Consider the following 21,896-nt stretch of genomic DNA (forward strand, 5'->3'; position numbering starts at 1 on the left):
CATAGAATTTCCCTCTATGCACACACATACATGGGCGCCCGCAGGATATTTTGATGTTCCATATAGGACACTTTCTCACATTGTGCAAACTCCAAACTTAAGTATGTTTATACCTATGCCAAATGAGAAGACCTTGCAAAAAATTGGGATAGCGGAAGCCTGGGAACAAAAAATCCCTAAAACGCTTGCCCTTCTGCCCAAACGTGAGGGTACTAATGTTGTAAAATTATCAACTTTACTATCTAAAACTAAAGTTAATTTTATCGACAGATTTTAAATTTCGTAGAAAATTTTTGTAAATAGCATAAGTTATGGCCATGCAAATTTTCGAAAATCCCCACCCCCTCCAAAAAAAATGTATTTATAAATTGATGTAAATTTTGCATGGTCATACTTTTTGCAATTGTAAAGATTGTAATTGTAAAGCACACATGCTACCCCTTATATACTGCCTGAAAAAACGTCCGCCTTAATTAAAGTTTATTTTTATTTGATTTGTCATTAAAACAAAAAAAACTCAACAAGGCTTGATCGGGAATCGGGCACCGGTCTCCGCTGACGAAGACATTAAGGGCTTGTCCATAAAGTATGTACGCTCAAAGGGGGAGGGGGAGGTCTTCAAAAAGCGTACGAAAGCGTATGGGGGGGCAGCTAATCAATAGAAAAGTTCCTAATAATTTAATAATTCTTATTAAAGATCCTAGTTTGCCAACATAAAAAGATGTATGGTATAGGGAACAGAGGGTATAGTTTCCCTCTATGCACACACATACATGGGCACCCGCAGGATTTTTTTTTTTTCTAGATAGAACATTTTCACACATTGTGCAAATTCCAAACCTAAGTATGTTTATCCCTATGCCAAATGAGAAGGCCTTGCAAAAAATTGGGATGGCGGAAGCCTGGGAACAAAAAATCTCTAAATTATTTTCTCCTCCCCCACTACCCAAACGAATGATTGGGCAAATATTCCGATCCGTCAAAATGAGGGGAGTGTAAATTTGGCCTCTTCATTTAGTATAGGTATAAACATACTTAAGTTTGGAGTTTGCACAATGTGTGAAAATGTCCTATCTTAATTATCAAAAAATCCTGCGGGCACCCATGCACACATACCACCCCTTATATACTGGTCCTGAGTAAGGTGTTTTTCAGGAAACCTATTTTTGAGTCAATAAAAAACAGGTTTTAGCAGTACCTTGGCTAATGGGTTTAAGGTCCTAAAGAAAACGTGTCATTTGGGTCTCAAAATCTTCCAAATTTTACCACTAGATTTTGCTAAACAAATAAGCTCCTTAAATTAGCAAAAGAGCACAAAGTTTGCTGCCTCTACCCCACTCCCCCAATTTATGGGTAGCTTACCCTAGGCACTGGGTTTTTTGGGTTTGTTTTCAATATTACTGATCTCGCGTAAGACTCATTTTTTACGGACTTACTAAAGAGGGCTGTCTGAGAAAAACGTCCGCCTTAGGTAAAGTTTACTTTTTATTTGATTGTCATTAAAACGAAAAAAAGAACAATTTGACTTGACCATCGAACTCCGGTCTCCGCCGTCAAAGTTTATCATTAACCACTCGGCCAAGCGAACACAAAAACTTTTTCGTAGTTTAACTTAATTAAAATTAATACTTATATATATATTTGAAGACGTTTTTAATTTGGGATCCTGTGCCATAAACAAAGGGATTTGTGTTCGTATAAAGTATCTAAGATACATCCTCCACCTTTTATTTTTTCAATAAACTTTTTTAATGAAAAAAAATAAAGTTGGGGGGGGGGCGGCTGATTGTGGGAGGGGGTATTTGAAAAACGTACGTACTTTTTAAGGGGGTGGGGACTTAAAAGTACGCATGGCAATACGGGGAGGGGGTTAAATTTCAAAATTTTTGGCGTACGTACTTTATGGACGACCCCTTATTTAGTTTGATTTTATAACTTTCTTCAATATTTTTGTTTTGTTATAGTTTACTGTTTGTTATGCTATTGCATTATTCTTTAACTATTATTATTATTTATTATAATTCTTAGTTTTTTCGATGTTGTAATCGGTTGTTTCTAATAATCTATTCATACACATTATTTTTTTTTAACAATTATTAATAAAATAGCTATTTTATTATAATTTACTTCCTACCTATTGTTTTTGACATTCTCATTAATATTGCGGTTCCACTATGGCTTTAAACTGTCATTTGTGTAAAAAATTAATTAGCCAAAGTTGCCGCTCATCTGAATGTAATATTTCTTTATTTTGGACTCTTGGAAACTAAGTACAGTTTACTACAATTAAGTCGCTCGTTGCAGAATTGTGTAAACTGTATTAAAAGTGTCTTTCCATTCACAGACGTACAAGAATTTAAATTGCTATTTTCTTCTGATAAAATTCTTAAAACTGATGATTTACCTCTGTCTACAAACCTTTTCCCGTCTTTTCATTTAAATAAAGTCTCTAATCAAATTAATAATTATGTTTCATCTTGTATTTTAGATTCTGAGGAAGAAATTACTACTTCATTATTTGTAAATATTATAACATAAGCGAATTATGTATACTTAATTTTAATAAAATAAGCGTTCTCTCCTTTTTTCATCTAAACATATCATCGTTACAAAAACATTTTGAGGATATAAAAATAATACTATCATTAAATAATTTTTATCAAAAAAACTATTTTACACACGAAGAGTTGATTTAATGATTTACACACCTAATTGTTTAGAATCCACATTTGTTGAAGTTATTTTTTCTAAAAAGTCTAATATTATTGTTAGTTGCTTTTAACAACACCCTGGCATAAATATTAATATTTTAAATTGTATCATATCTGTCTTACATCAAAAAATATCTGTTGAAAATAAATCTATTTTCCTACTTGGTGATTATAATATTGATCTGATGCAATCAAATAATGACATTGCGACGTCTGATTTTTTAAACTTATTTTCTTTTTATAATATTTGCCCTTTTACTTTTTAATTACTTTGCCGACTAGAAATACTGATCACTCTGCTACAATTATTGATAATATTTTTTCTAATTTAATACAGATATTTATAGAGTTTAGTGAAATTGTTTCAGGAAATTTGACAACTTCTGTTTCTGATCACTTACCTCAATTTTGTATTTGTCCCAATTTTATTGTATAAATAATTTATTAATTTAATAAATTATTTATACCACGCAGACACAATTTATATAGCTGGAGTTTTAAAAACTTTAATAAAAAAAACTTTAAATCTGATTTATCAAAAATTGACTGGGACGATGTAATAAAGCCCTATGATACAAACACGTTTCCAAACGTTTATTACTGAAACAACATTGATTTTAGATCGCTACGCCTCGCTTTATTCTAACTTTTAGACATATTATCCTTACGATTAAATATTCTTTCAATTTTCTTTTCGTCATTACTCCAATTATCATCAGTACTTTTTGTTTATTTTTTTCTTTTTTTTATTATTAAAACCTGGAAACTATGGTTTCTACATGTTTTTTTTAATGTATGTTCTATGTGCTTTAATCTATGTGTTTACGGTCCAAATGTTTCAATGCATGTCTATGCTTAATATTACTTTTATTATGTTTATGAGTTGGTGTCACTCCTTTGATCAGATTTCTGTATGAGTAACACCATCCTAAATAAATCATTAACTTACTATTATAAATAATTTTACGCTGTATATATTTATAATAATTTTACTGCCGTTATAATATTAGTTATTATTATTATTTTTTGATTGTAATTATTGTAGACATGCATATTATTACTATTGCTATAGTTTGTATTAATTTTTTTTTTTATCTTATATCATTATTAAAATTGAAATCAAAAAATCAAAAATAAATTTTTAAAAATAGCAATAAAAAATAAAATTACATTTTTAAGATTACATAATTAGCATCATTATGACCAATAAGATGAAATATCTTGATGTAGAGATTTATTATGACCAATAAGATAAAATATCTTGATATAGAGACTTATTGATACTAACAATTAATTATATATATTATATATTATGATTATTATTATTATTATTATTATTATTATTATTATTATTATTATTATTATTATTATTATTATTATTATTATTACTATTATTATTGTTATTATTATGATTATTGTTATTATTGTTATTATTATTATTATTATTATTGTTATTATTATCATTATTATCAAAACTATTATAAAAATGATTTACGGAAAGTAAATAGCTTGTTGTTGTTGTTGTTGTTGTTGTTGTTGTTGTTGTTGTTGTTGTTGTTGTTGTTGTTGTTGGAGAAATTGACTAGGATCAGAAACAAGACATAAGTCGAGTAGAGAAGGTAAATGGTTCGGATTGTCTGGAAAGTGAGTTGGAAAGTTAACTATTTGTGTTATAGATTGAGAAAGGCAAAAGTTGTGGGTCTTAACGCCTGCAGAGTCAAGTCATTCAGTGTGATGAGCATTAAAGTCACGAACAAAAAAGATATTGGCTAAAGGATAAAGAGAAAGGGCCTGGTCAATTTGATCAGAAATAAAATCAAAAAGAGTGCAGTCTTGAGATGAAGGATAGCGATATAGAACAAAGAAAAAGGCAATAGAGTGAAGGGGTGCTAAACGAAAGCACATTTAAAAACAAATGTACGTGTTCATTTTTCATCCTTGATATTTTGTGTGCGTTTAAATTCTTATAAGATTTCAAGTCTTTTTTTTTGGTTACAGATTCTTGCATAGAATATTTTCTCCCTTTCTATTTTTATACGGCTGATCAGATTGTTTTAGCTGCGTTCTCGCATTCTGTGTCCAAGTTTTAGGTGCATGTTTTACCTTTAAAGTTTTGTTGTTGTTTTTCTGTAATAAAAACTTCCGCAGCTATCATTTTGACGTAAATAACTTTTGATTATAAAAAACGGAGATATAACATTATAATTTTAGTTTATAAAAGGGTTAAGGAGATAGAAAAAAATGCAATGTCAAGTATAGAGGGTTAATTTTTTTTTTTACTGATTTTACTTGTAAAAAATAAATATTTTATCGATAAAAAGTAAAAAAATTGATCTGTGGAGATAAAACAAAATAATTCCAATCACGCGATATGCCGTATGTATTGACAAAGAAGATTTCACTTTGATGGAACTTTTATACAACTTGATTTTATCTCAAGAATCCTATCGCAAGGATTATATCTAAAGGTTTGTATTTCAAGAGTTCTATCACAAGGATTATATCTCAAGGATTCTATCTCAAGAAGAATTTTAACTTTTAGAAGATCCCTCCTAATGTTACATAAAAAATCATCTTTTTTTTTTTTACATCTAAAGCAGCAAATAAAACTTATAAAAGTCATCGAGAACTTTTTATTTGACGCGAATAAGTTATTACGTAACATATATCGACGTTTGTCTACTATGGTAAGAAATTAAGAGATACGATTGTTGAATATGAAGTATATTGACGTACGTCAATCATAGTAAGAATTTAATAGGTATGATTGTTGATTTGAAGATTTCGTTTGAAAGAATGCTTTTGGATGTTACAATATTGAAAACATTTGTGGCATTTTATATGATTGATTTTGTGTGTTTTTTATTTGTCAATAGAGGGGGAACCTTTTCTTTTGCATTTCGTATAGGTTTTTGTCAAGCATGGAAATATATTTCTGCGCTAGTTTTCATATAAATGAAAATATTTTACAAAAACTCATGGCGATTAAAACATAAGAGCATAACACCCAAACCAAAAGTTTTTATCAACCTATAAAGGAAAACATTTTTTTTTTTTCAAAAATTTGTTTTACTATTAATAAAATCATAATAAACAATTAGATTTCGATTACGTGAGAACATATTTTTGCGCTCAAAAAATACTGCTATACAAAAAAATGGTTTAAAAATAAAAATGCAGTCTTAAACTCGCTTTTAATGTTTTTTTACTCATGTGAACCTGAAATAAGCCGTTAACAAAAGCTCGAGTTAAAAATAACTTTAACTCAAAATCTATATATAAAAAAAGAGCAGTGAATATAAGTTGATTTCTTATAGGTTACGACACAAACATTGTAAATTGCATAAAAAGCAACTCCCAATTTAAATGTACTTTAACTTAAATTTTACCTTTAACTTTAACTATAACTTCAAATTTTAGTTAAAGTCAAAATTTATGTAAAATACAAATATTTTGTTTGTAATTAAAATATAAATATATTCGTACTCATCCACCCAGTATTAAAAAACACCTTGTTTTATTTATTGGTCCGAGTACAATCAATGTTTTGGCTTTTCTTAAAATTTATTCTTGATATTTTTTGGTGTTATGGTTTTCCAAACAGATGTTTTCAATTTCAAGTGGTATGAACAACTGATACGAGATGTGGACGATATGCACTTTTTAATAGAATAAAAAAAGTTGTTATAGTTTTCAATGGTTGCATTTATTTTAATTAATTGTATTCCTTTTATATTTTTGGACGCCATCATAACAAAATATTAATCAAGATAAAAACTTTAGTTAAATAAGAAATAATAATAACAAATGAATGGATTAAACCATAAATAATTGTATATGCGGCAATATACAGGCAGCAAAACAATGACAAAAACAAACGTTAAAATTTTAAAGATAATAAAGTTGGTTTTGTTTTTAAAAAATCTATTTTTTTACACAATATTATTCAACAAGTTTGAAAAATTCTTTTACCTTTGTTTTCTAAATAATTCAAAATAATCAATAAATAATTACGTTTTTTTAACAATACGGCTTTTTGTTATCTAATGACTTATTGTTAAAGAATGACCCCAGTAAGATTTTTTTCTTCAGAGTTCCAAAAAATAATTAAGGAACTTTTTCCATACGTTCAAAATTTGCTTAAAAATATTAGAATACAAAAACTAAAATTAAAAAAAAATTGCACTTGGTTTAAAAAAAAAAAAAGTATTCGTTATTAACATTCCATTTTAGTTTTAGCTTACCATTTCATTATAACTCAACTTATATATTAATCCATTACAAAATCTTTTCAATTTCGATTTCAATGACCGACTTGACAAAGCATTTCTTAAGAAAAAACAAACAAAAGCTCTGCTGGAATACATCATAAAATGAAGAATAACCTAGCAACATTTTGCAAAACAATGCTGTTCAAAAAAAATCTTGACTGACAAAGAAAAATTTTTGCTCTTCGGAATGGAATATTTAACGATGTAAGTGCATTTAATTGACAATAATTATAATGTTATTAAAGCAACGTTAGTAATTGTAACCAAATTTTCCGTCTCCACTTTAAATCCAATTGAGTTTTGTTTCGCAACAACTACACTATTGTTACCCAACAACTACATTAAAGTTCAAATTTTGTTTTAGTTACAAGCAAAATGATCGAAATCTTTATTCGATAAATACCATAATATATAAAATTTCTTAAATAATGAAACATATAAAATTTCTTAAATAATAAAGTATATAAGGTTCTTAAATATCGAAATATATAAAATTTCTTAAATATCAAGATAGGTAAGATTTTGTACCATTTATCGTTCATATTGTTTTACCTACTCAAGACTGTCATCGTGATGTATTATTGTTTACGGGCCATATTATTGGAGTTTATATTGATTTTTTGTTCTATGACTTGTAACTTACGCCAAGCTATATTTTAGGACTACATTAAAAATTTACCTGGTTATATTATATGAGCTTATGCTAAATCTCATGCCATGTTTTGAAACTTAAATTAGGTATTTATAAAGAGCTTTTTATACTGGAACTTAAATTAGGTATTTATAAAGAGCCTGGAACTTAAACCAACTCTTATTGTACTTAGACCTTTTCTTATATGATATAAAACTTGGTTTGTTTCAAAATTCATTTTTGTTTGCTATGTTTGCTAATAAATTTAAAAAATTATATCAATTTGGTAGCAAATACAAAAAAAAAAATTCATTAGTTTACAAGCAGTTACAAAATTTGAGCTGTTTGAAAACTCCTTTTTGATCATTTTAAAAAAATGTTTGCTGAAAAAAAAAATTCAATGGCAACAAGCTTTATTTTAAATAAGCAGATGAAATTCTTACTTAAGTAAGAATGACCTAGGTTATTGTAATGAGAAGGTGCCCCTATTTGAATACTAAGTAAATGTTTTTTTCCACCTAGAATCATTTAAAGTTGATTTTGTAAATTCATTTGGTAATAAGTAATAAGAAAAATTCTAAAACATGTCTTTTATTTATTTCTTCTTTTATATTCTTTCACCTTAATTTTTTTTAAACTAACACAAAACCTAATAGTTATAATAAAGAGGAAAATTTTCGACTATTTATAAATTATTTTCTATAGATTACGACATTGTCTTTCCGTTTTCTTCCTTAAACCTTACATTTTCTACTATACGATTTCTACTCAAACCTTACGAAAGTAAAATTTGGTCTTAAACAGCAAAAAAAAAGCATTATTGCAAAGTCCAAATACAACCTGTTCATTTTTTTTTTTTTTTTTTTTTTTGAATCAATTTTTCTTTTTACTAACATTTCACTGTGGAAATAAATTAATGAAAAAAATTAGCTAGGACAAGAAATATTATTGTTTTGCTTTATCAACCAACCAATTCATACGTGTTTACCGAATATAAGCGTTCTAACCTCTGCGGCCGTGGCGCAGTGGTTAGAACGCTTGCTTTATATGCAGGAGATCCAGGTTCGAACCGAGCTTTGGGCATATTTTCGCGTCACGGTGAGGAAGGAGGCGTGAACTTTCTGGTTAAATGCACTTTTACGGTGCTCTGTGACAAGACCGTTAGGACTTCTTGGGGCACCTAAAATAAAAAAAATTAAAAATTAAAATATATATATAGTACTTATTGACAATAAAAGTCAACACCCTATTATTATATATACGTATAATAGGGTGTTGACTTTTTTTTTTTTTTTCTTTGAAACCCTGAAGCATTAGTAAATTAATATTTGTCTGTGTATCTTTTATTTTACCATTTTATTTTGTATTGAAGTTAAGCAATTTTGAAAGATATTTTAAAAGATATAATATTGTATTACATATATTTATCTAATACTTAAACTAAAAAAACAGATACACACGGAATGTTCATCTCTGAAAACAATAACAAATAATTTGTGCTTACAATGTTTATGCAAATCAAAGATAATTTATCTTCATTTTGAAAACTTTTATCTTTCAAATGTTTAACTTTTTTTTTCAATGTAACTGAATAGCTTTAATGACACTATTTTTTTTAATGTTTTTTTAAGCAATCAAAGAATTTAATAAGTAAAAATAAAAAATAATTGAAACAAAGTTTTTAATTTATCAACAGCTTTTCTAATACTTTTTATATTTATTTATAAAATTTATATATATATTTATTTATATATTTATATGTAAAATTTATATATATATTTATTTATATATTTATATGTAAAATTTATATATATACTTATTTATACATTTATATATAAAATTTGTATATATTTATTTATATATAAAATTTATATATATATTTATTTATATATTTATATATAAAATTTATATATATATTTATTTATATATTTATATATAAAATTTATATATATTTATTTATATATAAAATTTATGTATATATTTATTTATATATTTATATATAAAATTTATATATATATTTATATATAAAATTTATATATATATTTATTTATATATAAAATTTATATATATATTTATTTACTTATTTATATATAAAATTATTATAAAATATTTTATCCATCAAAAAGAATCAGAAAATTCAAAAATGAAAACTTGATCAACTCACCTATAAAAAAATACAAAAAGTATAAAAATATAAAATTGATTTTGGTACTTTAAAAAAATATAAAATTGATTCTGATACTTTAAAAATTTTGATAACAAGCTTAAACAAATGGCGAAAGAACGATATGTTTGCATTTCCAGTTCGTATATAATTTTAACTTTTTTACATATTAATATTGGACAGAATAAATTTTAGAGTTTAAACATCGAGGTAAGTCTTCAGCAACTTTTACTGCTCTTTCAGCTCATATATTGCTACGCTGGATGTTTGCAATAATTCATGGTTCTTTGTAGAGCATGAAAAATGTAGAGCTAGCCACGGACTGCGGGTAATTCCGGACACTTTATGTACAGCTTAAGCTAAAAAAGCTATGTAATTTTAAATACTATAAAAACGTTATTGGAGTAAAAATACGGCATATATCTATCATAATATGTAAAAGCGATTGGCTGGGAGTGCAAGATATTGTTTCTTACCACCAGAAGAGCGATATATCATCATGTTTGATTCACATATTAGTATACTTAATTTTTACATAAACTAATAACTTTTTATTGATTAAAGATTTTTATTTACAACTTAAAAAAAATACTTGTTTAATACTTTAATTCACTGGTTTTAAAACTAGTATTTGTTAATGAGGTATGATCGGATGGAATCGGACACATGTTTGGAGGGTGGTTCCACATAACTTAATCCAATTACATATTAAAAATGAGCAACTTCTTTTATATAAATATTAACAAATTTAGTATAATACACAAACCTATTATTGTAATTCATTTAATTTCAATAAAAAAAGCCTTAGATTTGAATGAAGTGTTTTTAAAGTGTTTATTTTCATTAGTAAAACGCTAATGTTTATATTTCTAAATGATACCATTTTCATTTCCATTCCTTATATACTAAAACCAATTTTTAAAGGTTTTTTTTTTTTTAAATGTGTTGAGAACATTCCAATGCTAAATATTTATATATTATATTTGTGTCGCACTGGTAAAAAAAAAAAAAAAGAAGGGAAAACCATGGTTAAACTAGTTGTCCATGGCTACCCTCCGATTTTGAAACAGATGTTTTCCTTTAAGTTTTGTATATTATTAAGGTACACAGTAATTATTATTTTTGTTTCTAATTCGATAGATAAATGTTTACACTCTTAAAAAAATCTTTTGATACTTTGTTTTCTGTTAGTAAATGTGTACAATCTAGTTTTTTCTCAGGTGTCCGGGGCCAATCGACTTATCCCTATGTAATAGGGTAGTTAAAAAAATAAACCATTATAATAATAAATAAAAAATACCATTCTCTTCATAAAGAAGATGCGTTTTGGCATAGATTAAGAAGTTTCAGATCTTTGTCCTAAAGTTTCGCAGTTTAAAGAAAGACCATTGTTTTCAAACAATTCTACAAATTTTGTTTTATAATTTACAAATGTATCAAGATCAATAGTTAAAAGATGAATCATGATTACTAATACATTTGTTTTTTTGAATATTTAATGCAAAAGAATATAGTTTTAACTTCTTATACATAAATATTCATTACAAGACAATATAGGACATATGCGTTGTAAAAAGTCAGCAATCTAACGTACGACCCTTATATATAAATGCGTACGCTTTATAAAGTTTTTATATCTAAAATTTAAAGGGTGACAATCAAGTAAAGAATAACATACTTCAGGAGAAAAAAATTACTAAAAATTTGCGTAAAAACTTAAAAAATCAAAAATTAAAAGTTTAATTACCTTAATTATGTTAATGAGAAAATATTTGTCACGTAAAACTTTATTTAATTTTTCTTTTAACATAAAACTTTAATATAATTAAATTCTAGTTTGAAATAAGCATTATAATTTAGATATATTAAAATCTATGAACATAAAATTTTGATTCATTTTTAAATTGGCCTTTATTAATTATTTTTTACATTTATAATCTTGGCAAGCTTATTCCAGAAATATGGTCCATAATATTTAATTAGTTATCGAGCTAATTTTAAGATATATTTTCGACAAAAAAGTTATTTTCTGAAGATATCTGTTTGATAATTGAGAAAAGCTTTGTCAAAATAGGGTTGAACAATTTTAGGTGATAACTTTATTTTTATTTATTATTTTTTTTTAACATATAAGTTACTTCGTCATTTTCATAATTAGTTATACACAAAATATTTTGAGTAAAGATATGACCGGAGCAGGCAGAAGACAAAAGTCTTATCATCAAGCCCCGTTGTATCGTTTACATTATCATAAATCTATCATAAAATTTTACAATATCAGTAAAATAATATAAATACTTTTAAATTAACATTTTACATTTTTTTATACATAAAAAAAAATATTTTTACACACATAAAAATGTATATATATATAAAAAAAGGAAATAAATGCAAATTTAAATTAATTAGCAAAAAAAAAAAAAATAATAATTTTTTTATAAAATTCTTTTTTTTTAATTTAAAAAAAAAAAGATTATTAATTAATTTTTATACAGGAACATTTCAACTTGAAAAATTACACTTTACAAATTACAAACTACAAAGAACATGTAAAAAATATAACTTTATATAATAATTTTATATTCAGTCGAATATATAAACGCGTGATGCAAACACTTATCCGCTAAAATGCCACTTGTCTGTTTGAAATATATAGGCCCGTAAACAAATTGACATGTATATCCAATAATATACGCATCTTTTGAAAATATTTTCCCTGCTTCCCACTTTTGTTTTTAAAACTGTACTATTAGACACCATGCCGTACAATCAGAAAACATGCCGTACAATTTAACATTATGTCGTATAATTAGACATCATGTTGTACAATTTGACATCATGTTGTACAATTTGACATCATGTTGTACAATTTGATATCATGTTGTACAATTTGACATCATGTTGTACAATTTGACATCATGTCGTGCAATTTAAACGCGTCTTACATTCTAAATATATATCTATGAATAAATATTTGTTACGGTTTTTAATTTGAGCAGTACATAAACTCTTTAAATTTAAAAGAAAAAAATTTTTTTTTCTCCTTTTTTTATGTTAAAATACATTTTTATACTGCAATTTACACGTTTTCTCAACTAGACTTGAAGGTCTAGTTAAAAACCTTCTTGAAGCCTTCTTTTAACTAGACTTGAAGGTCTAGTTAAAAGCCTTCTTCGAGTATTATTGTTATTTATAATGTTTATTCACTTTTGTAACATTTGCACAAGTTTTAATTATTCATTTTGTTTGCAAAACGAATAAAATACTATAGTTTTTTATAAAATAATAATATAAAATATAGATAATTTATGTGATAAAGATAATTTATGTAATAGAGATAATTTATGTGATAAAGATAATTTATGTGATAAAATTTTAATAATCAAAGTGAAAAGCACCACGAATGAAAGTTTGAGAAGAATTATGAGATACGAGAGGAATAAAGCTATTACGTAAAAATATAAAAACCAGATGAAATTTTTATGAATTACTTACAAAAATATTTTTAAAACTAGAAATCCTTCAAATTTTTTGATAATATTAAATTTTTTTTACATCAAAATAAATTTCTGCAGAATTTTTTTTATCTTAGTTTTTTAGTGAACTTTTTTAATTATCTTTATATCATCTATTACATTTATATGTTATAAATATTTTTCTTAAATCCTTTTTTATTTTTCTTCACATTTTATCAGAAACAGGTAGACACTGGTAACTAATTTATGAGGTACATAAATTAGTAATCTTCTTTCTAAAATGCTATTTGCCAGGTTTTTTACGTTCTGGAAACCGAATATCTTTTATTTTATAAAATTACAATTCCAGTTTTAACTAGTTTTAACTAGTTATCTAGTAAGAAAAAAGATTGCAAATACTGTTTGAAACGAAAAATTTATTTAGTCTTTATAAGCTATATGAATTTAAAAGATGTAATTTAATAAGATTTAAAATACTTCATATCACAATAAAGAAACTAAAGTATTTTTCATACTAATGATGATGTCAATTGAATGATGTCATTTGAATGATGTTATTTGAATGATGTCATTTGAATGATGTCATTTGAATGATGTCATTTGAATGATGTCATTTGAATGATGTCATTTGAATGATGTCATTTGAATGATGTCATTTGAATGATGTCATTTGAATGATGTCATTTGAATGATGTCATTTGAATGATGTCATTTGAATGATGTCATTTGTATGTAAATTCATCAACTCATAAACCGCACTAACTAGTAACCTTTTAGGGCAATTATTTTGTTAAATGCAGATGGTAACACACTATAATTTACAACTATAACTTACTCAGATGTATGTGATACCCTACCTCCTAACGTCCCCCCCCTCGTCCCCTCCCCTCTCTCCTTTTATTGATTGAAAAATTTCAATAGAATCAAAAAAAATTATGAAAATCTTTTTAAATTTTATAAAAGTTACCATTGCAACTTTATCCCGTTTCCAACCTCATTTATTTATCATACTGTCTGTAATCCATCACTTTGTATCGAGTATGTATTTACCAGACAAACATCCCATTGACACCCCCATTGAGAACAAAACTTTATTAAAAATAAATGCTTATTTTTATTTTCAAATAAATATCAAATAGACTTTTTAGTATAACTTTAACTTTTCAATATAGTTAGCAATAAGATCAAATGTCTTATTTTTTTAAATAAGTAAATAAATATATATATATATATATATATATATATATATATATATATATATATATATATATATATATATATATATATATATATATATATTTATTTATTTATATAGGCAATCTCATGTGCATATGATATGGCACCCACATGTGGGTGCCATATTGGATAATCGGCTAAATTTGGTCGCCATTAAAAGTTAGAATCTTATTTCGCGTTTTTTTGGCTTACACACAGGACACATGAGAAAAAAATTCAATTAAGTATATAGATGAGTAACTGTCTTTAAAAAAAAAATTTTTAAGTTTGAAAACAAAAGTAACACAGTTTTTATGACCTGTTTTTAGAAAAATTTGAAAGGTATTTTAACAGTTTTCAGAGCAGAAATAAACAGGTAAGTTTCATAAGCAAAATACTTATATTGTAAATCTATAAAAGAATTTTTTTATATATCGAAAGAATTATGCAACATTTATCCAATATTATATTTTAATTTCAAAATACTTTAGATAAACACAACTGCATGGTATTCCTTTAACATGATTTTATTAATCTTAGATCTCAAGCAAACTCGCTTTTCCTCAATTTAACTTCCTTTTTTTTTTAGGTTCTTATGTGACTATAGGGTTGCTTAGATACGCCATATTTTTAAGTACATAAGTTAGTCACGTGACTCAAGATTTATTCAACCGTTGGTTTAGCTTTAAATAACTAGGACTATTGCGTTTTTTTCAAAGTAAACATTGGACAACAATGATTGTTCAAAAGTTGCCGATTTATTCTTAAATGACCATAGAGCCTTATAATATAGTTTTTATTTATTTATGAATTTTCGATTTGAAATAGTTTAGTACCAGTATATCATAAAAATACCTTAAACTTGAAATTTTCAAAAAGCGGACATCTGTGGTTATACTCGTGTGGTCTTCATATGAAATGATTATTATATAAACAATATTACCTTGCACGGATTAAAATATGAAAATTGGTTGACGTTCATCTTCTTCTTGCTTAATCTTTTTATAAAAAACTATTTGCAACAGAAGTTGGTAAGACGTACCAATTGGCGGCTCATGTCCGTAAAAATGTCTTTAAGCATTATGCTTTCTTTTACCATGACCATTTACATTTATTTTTCCATTTAATGTATTTATTAATATTATATTTATTTGACGAAAAAAATAATATATAAATATATATAAGTAAAATAACTTTTAAGAAAGTATGATTTTTTTAATAAAATTTATTTTAAAATTTTATAAGAAAGTAACATGTGAGTAATTTAAGTCGTTTATGGATGATATGTGGGTGGTATGAGGGTAGCGGGTGGATGGTACGTGTGTGGTATGTGTGAGGTTGGGTGGTATTTCATTTTATTATTATTAAAAAGATGTAACAATTTTATAACAGGTAGGGATGGGAATTAGAAAATTATTCTCAGTGGCGTGCAATCCCAGTGGGCACACCAACGTTAGAACAGTGTTAAATAACGTTATTATTTAGGTTGTAATAAAATTGGATTAATGTTGGAAACTGAAAGGATGGATCACGTTAAAGTTTTCTAACGTTTGATTTTTCAACGTTATAACGTTAGATTTTCCAACATTAATTAGCCTCAATCAACGTTGTAATTTCAATGAAAAAGCAATTTGTTTTTTAAGTAAAAGTTGGCCGTCGTTAGGACTCGAACTCTGATCCCACGTTGCAATATACTTCGCGCTAACCGCTACGGTAGACAATAATACAGGCTAAGGAAATATTTACTTCTAATAGTATCATTCTTTTAAAAAAAAAATTTAATATGATAAAATTTACTTTGTTTTTATGGAAAATTAAAACCGTAAATTATAATTTAGTATTGTATTTATTTTTCAAAAATTGAATGTTCAAAAAACTCGATACTTCAAGAAAAAAAATATATATAAACTTTTATTCACATAAATATTTATTTTGCTAGTGTATTCAATGTTATTACATTGTATTTCTGATAAAAAATTACGTGAGAGTAATTAAGGTTATTACAATGTTAGATTTAGTTAGTAAATGTCAAAATAAGCTGACATAAATATAACGTAGGATCGACGTCGTGTGCCCACTGGAATTATGTGGTTAAACCATGAATAAAATTATATTATTTTTAATGTAAATTTCATATTATTTTTGTGAAAAAAAAGGTAAAAAGTATTTTTCAAAAAAAAGATAATAAATCAAACACTAATTTAAAACCAAAATTTTGTTGCCGCATTCAAATAATTTAATATTAATGACACTCTATAATATTAATTACAAACATGAAAAAGAAAGTGACAAATTTCTAACAAAAAACTTACAAAAAAACGTTAAAAAATCAATTTGATCTCAAGCTAAAGAAATTTTTATTTTTATGGAAGAAATGAAAAAGATAAAAGATTATAGCTTGTTAACATAATATATCTTTTTAAAACATCTTATATCAATCTCATACTGAAATTTAATTCAAAATGCTCATTTAAAAAAAAGTCTGTTGATTTTTTCGAGTTTGAAAAAATTGCTGTAGAGATCACATGGATTAAGACGCGCATGACTTTAAAAGATTGGGTACTGATGGAACATAAACGGTTCACTTATTTGTTTAAAACCAATAAATTTTTAATAAATCTGTTTTTTACACCTTTTTTGAAATGTTTTTTTTACACCTTGAATAATTTTTCGATGATGGATTATTCTTTGATATATATTAATTTAACTCGAAAAAGTGTGCCATTTTTTTAAATTGATTTAAAATAACTTTTTTTTTCTAACCCTAAACAAACTTAACCTCACCTAACCCCAACTTAACCTCACCTAACCCCAACTTAACCTCACCTAACCCCAACTTAGAGCTTTTTAAGAAAATTTTTTTTTTTTAAGAAAATTTTTTTGAGCTCTAAAGAAAGTTTCTTTTAAACATATTTTTTTATAAGAGTCTCTCAATAAGTTTTTCAAAAGTTTTGTATAAAACTAACTTTTTTCGATTCTGTTCTTTACACTTTTAACTTCAATAAAATATCGTTTTACTATAATAAAATCAAAAAGTATTTGCACGAAAACACCTAACATAAAAGACTTAATAACTTTTAGGCCGTTAACCCTTTGGGAAGTGCTTAATATAGATTTCCATTTTGTTGCAAGTAACTAAATTTCAACTATAATAAATTTAAAAATTGAGTGGGAAAATTTTTTTGATTAACTGCAGTAAGTTAAAAATTGAAGGGGAAAGTGTTAATATTTTTTTGATTAACAATAATGAGTTGAAAATTGAAGGGGAAGGTGTTAAATTAATATTTTTTGATTAACTATAATAATTTAAAATTTGAAGGGGAAAGTGCTAAGTTAATACTTTTTTGATTAATTCATATGATGAGTCAATTGAAATTCCTAATTCTTAATGGCGATCATTATGGTGATTCATGTTAATATGACAACATAATGTTTTATTGTGTAATATATATACGATTGACTGCCATGAAATCTTGAACCATTCGGATTTAGTATTTGAGAGAAAAATTTTGAAAACTTTAACCCTGATTTTCTCAGTTTGACACTTTTTGACTTGTGACACCCTTGATTTGGGTGTACGATATATATATATATATATATATATATATATATATATATATATATATATATATATATATATATATATATATATATATATATATATATATATATATATATATATATATATATATATATATATATATATATATATATATATATATATGTATGTATACATATATATTTATGACAACATTAATAATGATTCTTAAGCAATGAAATAAAATGAAATTGTGGAATAATAAACAAAAAATGTAGTAAAAATAATTTAAAAAGCAAAAACCGTGAATAATTATTTTTACTATTTTATTGTTTTGAAAAGTTTGTTTTTTTAATTTGAAATTTTTTTTTATTTATTTTTTTTTTTTTTACCCTTACGACTGTTATGGTACTTTTCTGAATTGTTTAAAGTACACATTACAGTTTTCTTTTAACAAAATTTTTTTTTACATTATTTGATAAAAACTTTAATACTGCATTTAATTAGAATACAGTTTTGAAAAACTTTGTTCTTGGAGCAACAAAACTTAATTAAAATTTTAGATTATGAGCGTTTATTTAGGTTATCTTATAAACTTGTAATAATGGGTTTATTTATATATATAGGTTTTACTTTAATTTCATAATATAACCTATAAATATAAATAAACCTATAAATATGTCCTAATATGCTTTAAATAAACCTATAGCCTATGTCCTAGAATTCTTTAATTTTAAGATTAAAGCATATTGGGACATAGTCCATACTTTGTTTAAAACATGGATAGTAAGTGTTCATTAATTTTTAAGATTTTTAGGCTTTAAGTTTCTTAAAAAAGGTTCGTCATAAACAGTTTTGTGTACACCAGTTACAAATCTGATGGCATTTCTAACTATTAAGTTCATTTAGTTTACTATAATTAATAATACCGCAATATTATTACGCATTATATTACGCAAAGTGAAAAAACCATGAGTAAACATAAAGATAATAGGTTTTCACAAAAAATCTAAAACCGCTTCTTGTTGTAAAACCGCTTCTTGTTGTAAAACCGCTTCTTGTATTTCCAGAAATTTAACGGTTTATTCTCTTTTTTAATACTTGCTTTATTGAACCACCTTCACGAATAAGGTTGTAAAATATAAATAGTTTAGTTTTTATTATTAAAAACTTGGAGGTCACCTACAATGGCTGCCCAACTTAATTCGGCCGCCAAACTAGAGACTAAATATTTTGTCTTTAGTCGCAAGAAGTAACGGTAAATGTTTGACGTTTTTCTTTTTTCAAGTTGCGGTAGTGGTGTAGTGATAGAGAGTGCGGTAGTGGTGTAGTGATAGAGCGCTCGCTTCATAAGCGAGAGGTTGCGAGTTCGATCCCCACCATGTCCCTGGTAGTACCGCGCTCAACTTGTTTCTTCGCGCAGCGGTCTTGTTCGTCAAGGTTCGTGTTTCGGAGTTATAGAGTTGAGAGAGGGTTATAACCACAATTAAGTAGCCTCCTCATCTGTAGTGGCCTTCTGGGCCTTGGGGAGGTGAAATAACAAAAAAAAAAAAAAAAAAAAGTTAAATAGTTATCAAGTTTTTTGCTACCATGTTCGTAAATTTTCCCAAAAAAATTATTGGCCTAACTTTGAAACCAATTCCAAATGGCATTTCTTTTTAAAAGTTCTTTTTAAAAGTTCTAAATGTCATTTAAACGTCTTTTAAACGCCTCCTAAATATTCGAAGGTAAAGAACGTTTAAGAGACGCTTAAAACATTACTTGTGAAAAAAAATGCCCGTTAGGATATGCTTACAGTTTTAGCTTTAAAAATTAAACCAATGGTAATTTTTTTATGAACATCAATAGAAGTTTCGTCAGGGTTAGGATTAGGGTGATAAATAAACAAATAAAAAATTCCGAATTTCGGATTGTTTAATGAATACTTAGTTTTAATATTTTAATTTATTTTTGTAATAAAATTTTTTTACAATTTTATTTAATTTTATTTTTAAAATAATAAGTTTAGTTAATTTCATTTATTTACTCTCGAAATTTATAGTTTTTTTTTTAAATTTTGGTTTTATTATTTATATATATTAAAATAGTAAAACAACTTTTTCGATGTTTATATTTGTATATAAATAAATCTTTACTCGACTCTTGGTGCCATTTTCTAGCTTATTATGCTTCATGTTTTTTTTAGTACACTACTTATTAATATTATGATTATTTTCTCAATATTTTTGATTTTCAAAATTTATTTTAGAAGTCAGTAAATGGATTTAGAAAGCTTATCTTCTCACCAACTTATCAATAACACTGAAATCCTGAACTTTACCTGTCCACAAGGAGAATTCCCTAAAGAGATAACTAGATGGTTTAAAAGCTTACTGTATACAGTGTACGCGTTAACATTTTTTATTGGTTTTATAGGTAATGTACTAGTCTGTGTAGTTATCAAACAACATACAAGAAAGAGAATTATACATTTGCTAACTTTTAATTTGGCTATATGTGACTTAATTGTATTACTTGTGTACTTACCTATGGAAACGTATCAACTTTACAACAAATTGGATTGGGGGCTTGGAAAGGTAATGTGCCAAATTTTATATCCTGTAAATTCGTGTACTGTAAATGCATCAATATACACACTGGTTGTTATTACCAGAGATAGATACATTGCTGTCAAACAGCCTATGGCTGCCAGACAACGTCAAGTTTCTTCTATTAATCGTTGGATATTTGGCATATGGGTATTTTCTTTTGCATTAACATTACCGTTGCTTTTTGTAGTAAACATAGTTGAAGACAATAGTGTGTCAAAAAAATATTGCACCGAAAACTGGCCTAATCCGAAATTGGAAAATGTCTACTGGTTTACAATATTTGCAATACAGTTTGTCGTACCACTAGGGTTTATTGTTTTAACATATTTCCTAATAATATTTCATTTGCAATCCCAAAACGCATCGTGTACATACCAAAATTTATTAGCAAGAGATTCAGAAAACGCAAAGATTGGAGAACGACTGTTAAGTAACGTTACTCCAGCTTTTAAAAAAGCAGAAATAAAACTTAAAAAATTAAGGGAAAATGGTTCAGGAATAAACTGCATGGAGCTTCGAAGAAAAAGGCAGTTGAATAAAATTCTAAAGATGATTTTCATATGGGTACTTGTTTATTGCATATGTGTTTTGCCTCAACATACAGTTTACTTTGCAAAATTTTTTAATGATTTTGCATGCTACAAATATTCTAACTATATTTCTTTAATCACTAACTATTTTATGATTGTTAACAGCTCCATTAATCCAATCATTTATGGAGTTTTAAATGATGAAATCAAAAAGGGCGCCAAAAAATTACTACTATGCAGAGGTTTTAGCAAATATTTTCGTCGTCTTCTTGTACCGCTAGATAAAAGATTTTGGTTGATTTGTCTTCGCACAAAAACTTTGAATTCCAATAACCATAGCAATAAAACATAAAATATAAAAAAATAAATAATATAGGTTGTATATTTTTCATAAATTAGGTTTTTATTCCCCCTGGTTTGGAAGGTGCTCCAAGAAGATCAACTAGTATTGTCCCATAGCAATGAGGAAGAGCATTTAATAAGGGCTCTTCCTCATTCCAATCTTTTTTCGCCCTCTTTCTCAGTAAAATCACGGATGTTTTGATTCTAATATCAATTATCTAGCTGCTACCTGGGCAGCAATTTACAACAAATGTATCTGATATTTTTTAATTTTTAGCAAAAATTTAATTAATAAAAAATTTAAAAAAAAAAGAAAAAGAAAATAATTCAGCTTGTTTCAATTATCAAGTACCATGCGTCAGAGAAAATCTCATACGGGAAGTAAAAGTAAAAATAAAAAAGTTTACAACAAATTATTCGAAAAATG

The 21,896-nt window shown here is 26.1% G+C and overlaps 1 protein-coding gene across 1 annotated transcript; it reads left to right on the forward strand.

Moving 5' to 3' along the window:
- The first annotated feature begins 7,067 nt into the window (after positions 1-7,067).
- LOC136071783 (putative neuropeptide Y receptor type 6) lies at positions 7,068-21,496 on the forward strand. Its single transcript, XM_065796605.1, has 2 exons — positions 7,068-7,186; positions 20,255-21,496. The coding sequence occupies exon 2, from the start codon at positions 20,265-20,267 to the stop codon at positions 21,477-21,479; it is 1,215 nt and encodes a 404-aa protein (XP_065652677.1). The 5' UTR covers positions 7,068-7,186; positions 20,255-20,264; the 3' UTR covers positions 21,480-21,496.
- Positions 21,497-21,896: the final 400 nt, after the last annotated feature.

Source organism: Hydra vulgaris, chromosome 05 (assembly GCF_038396675.1).
Source record: "Hydra vulgaris chromosome 05, alternate assembly HydraT2T_AEP".
NCBI lineage: Eukaryota > Metazoa > Cnidaria > Hydrozoa > Anthoathecata > Hydridae > Hydra > Hydra vulgaris.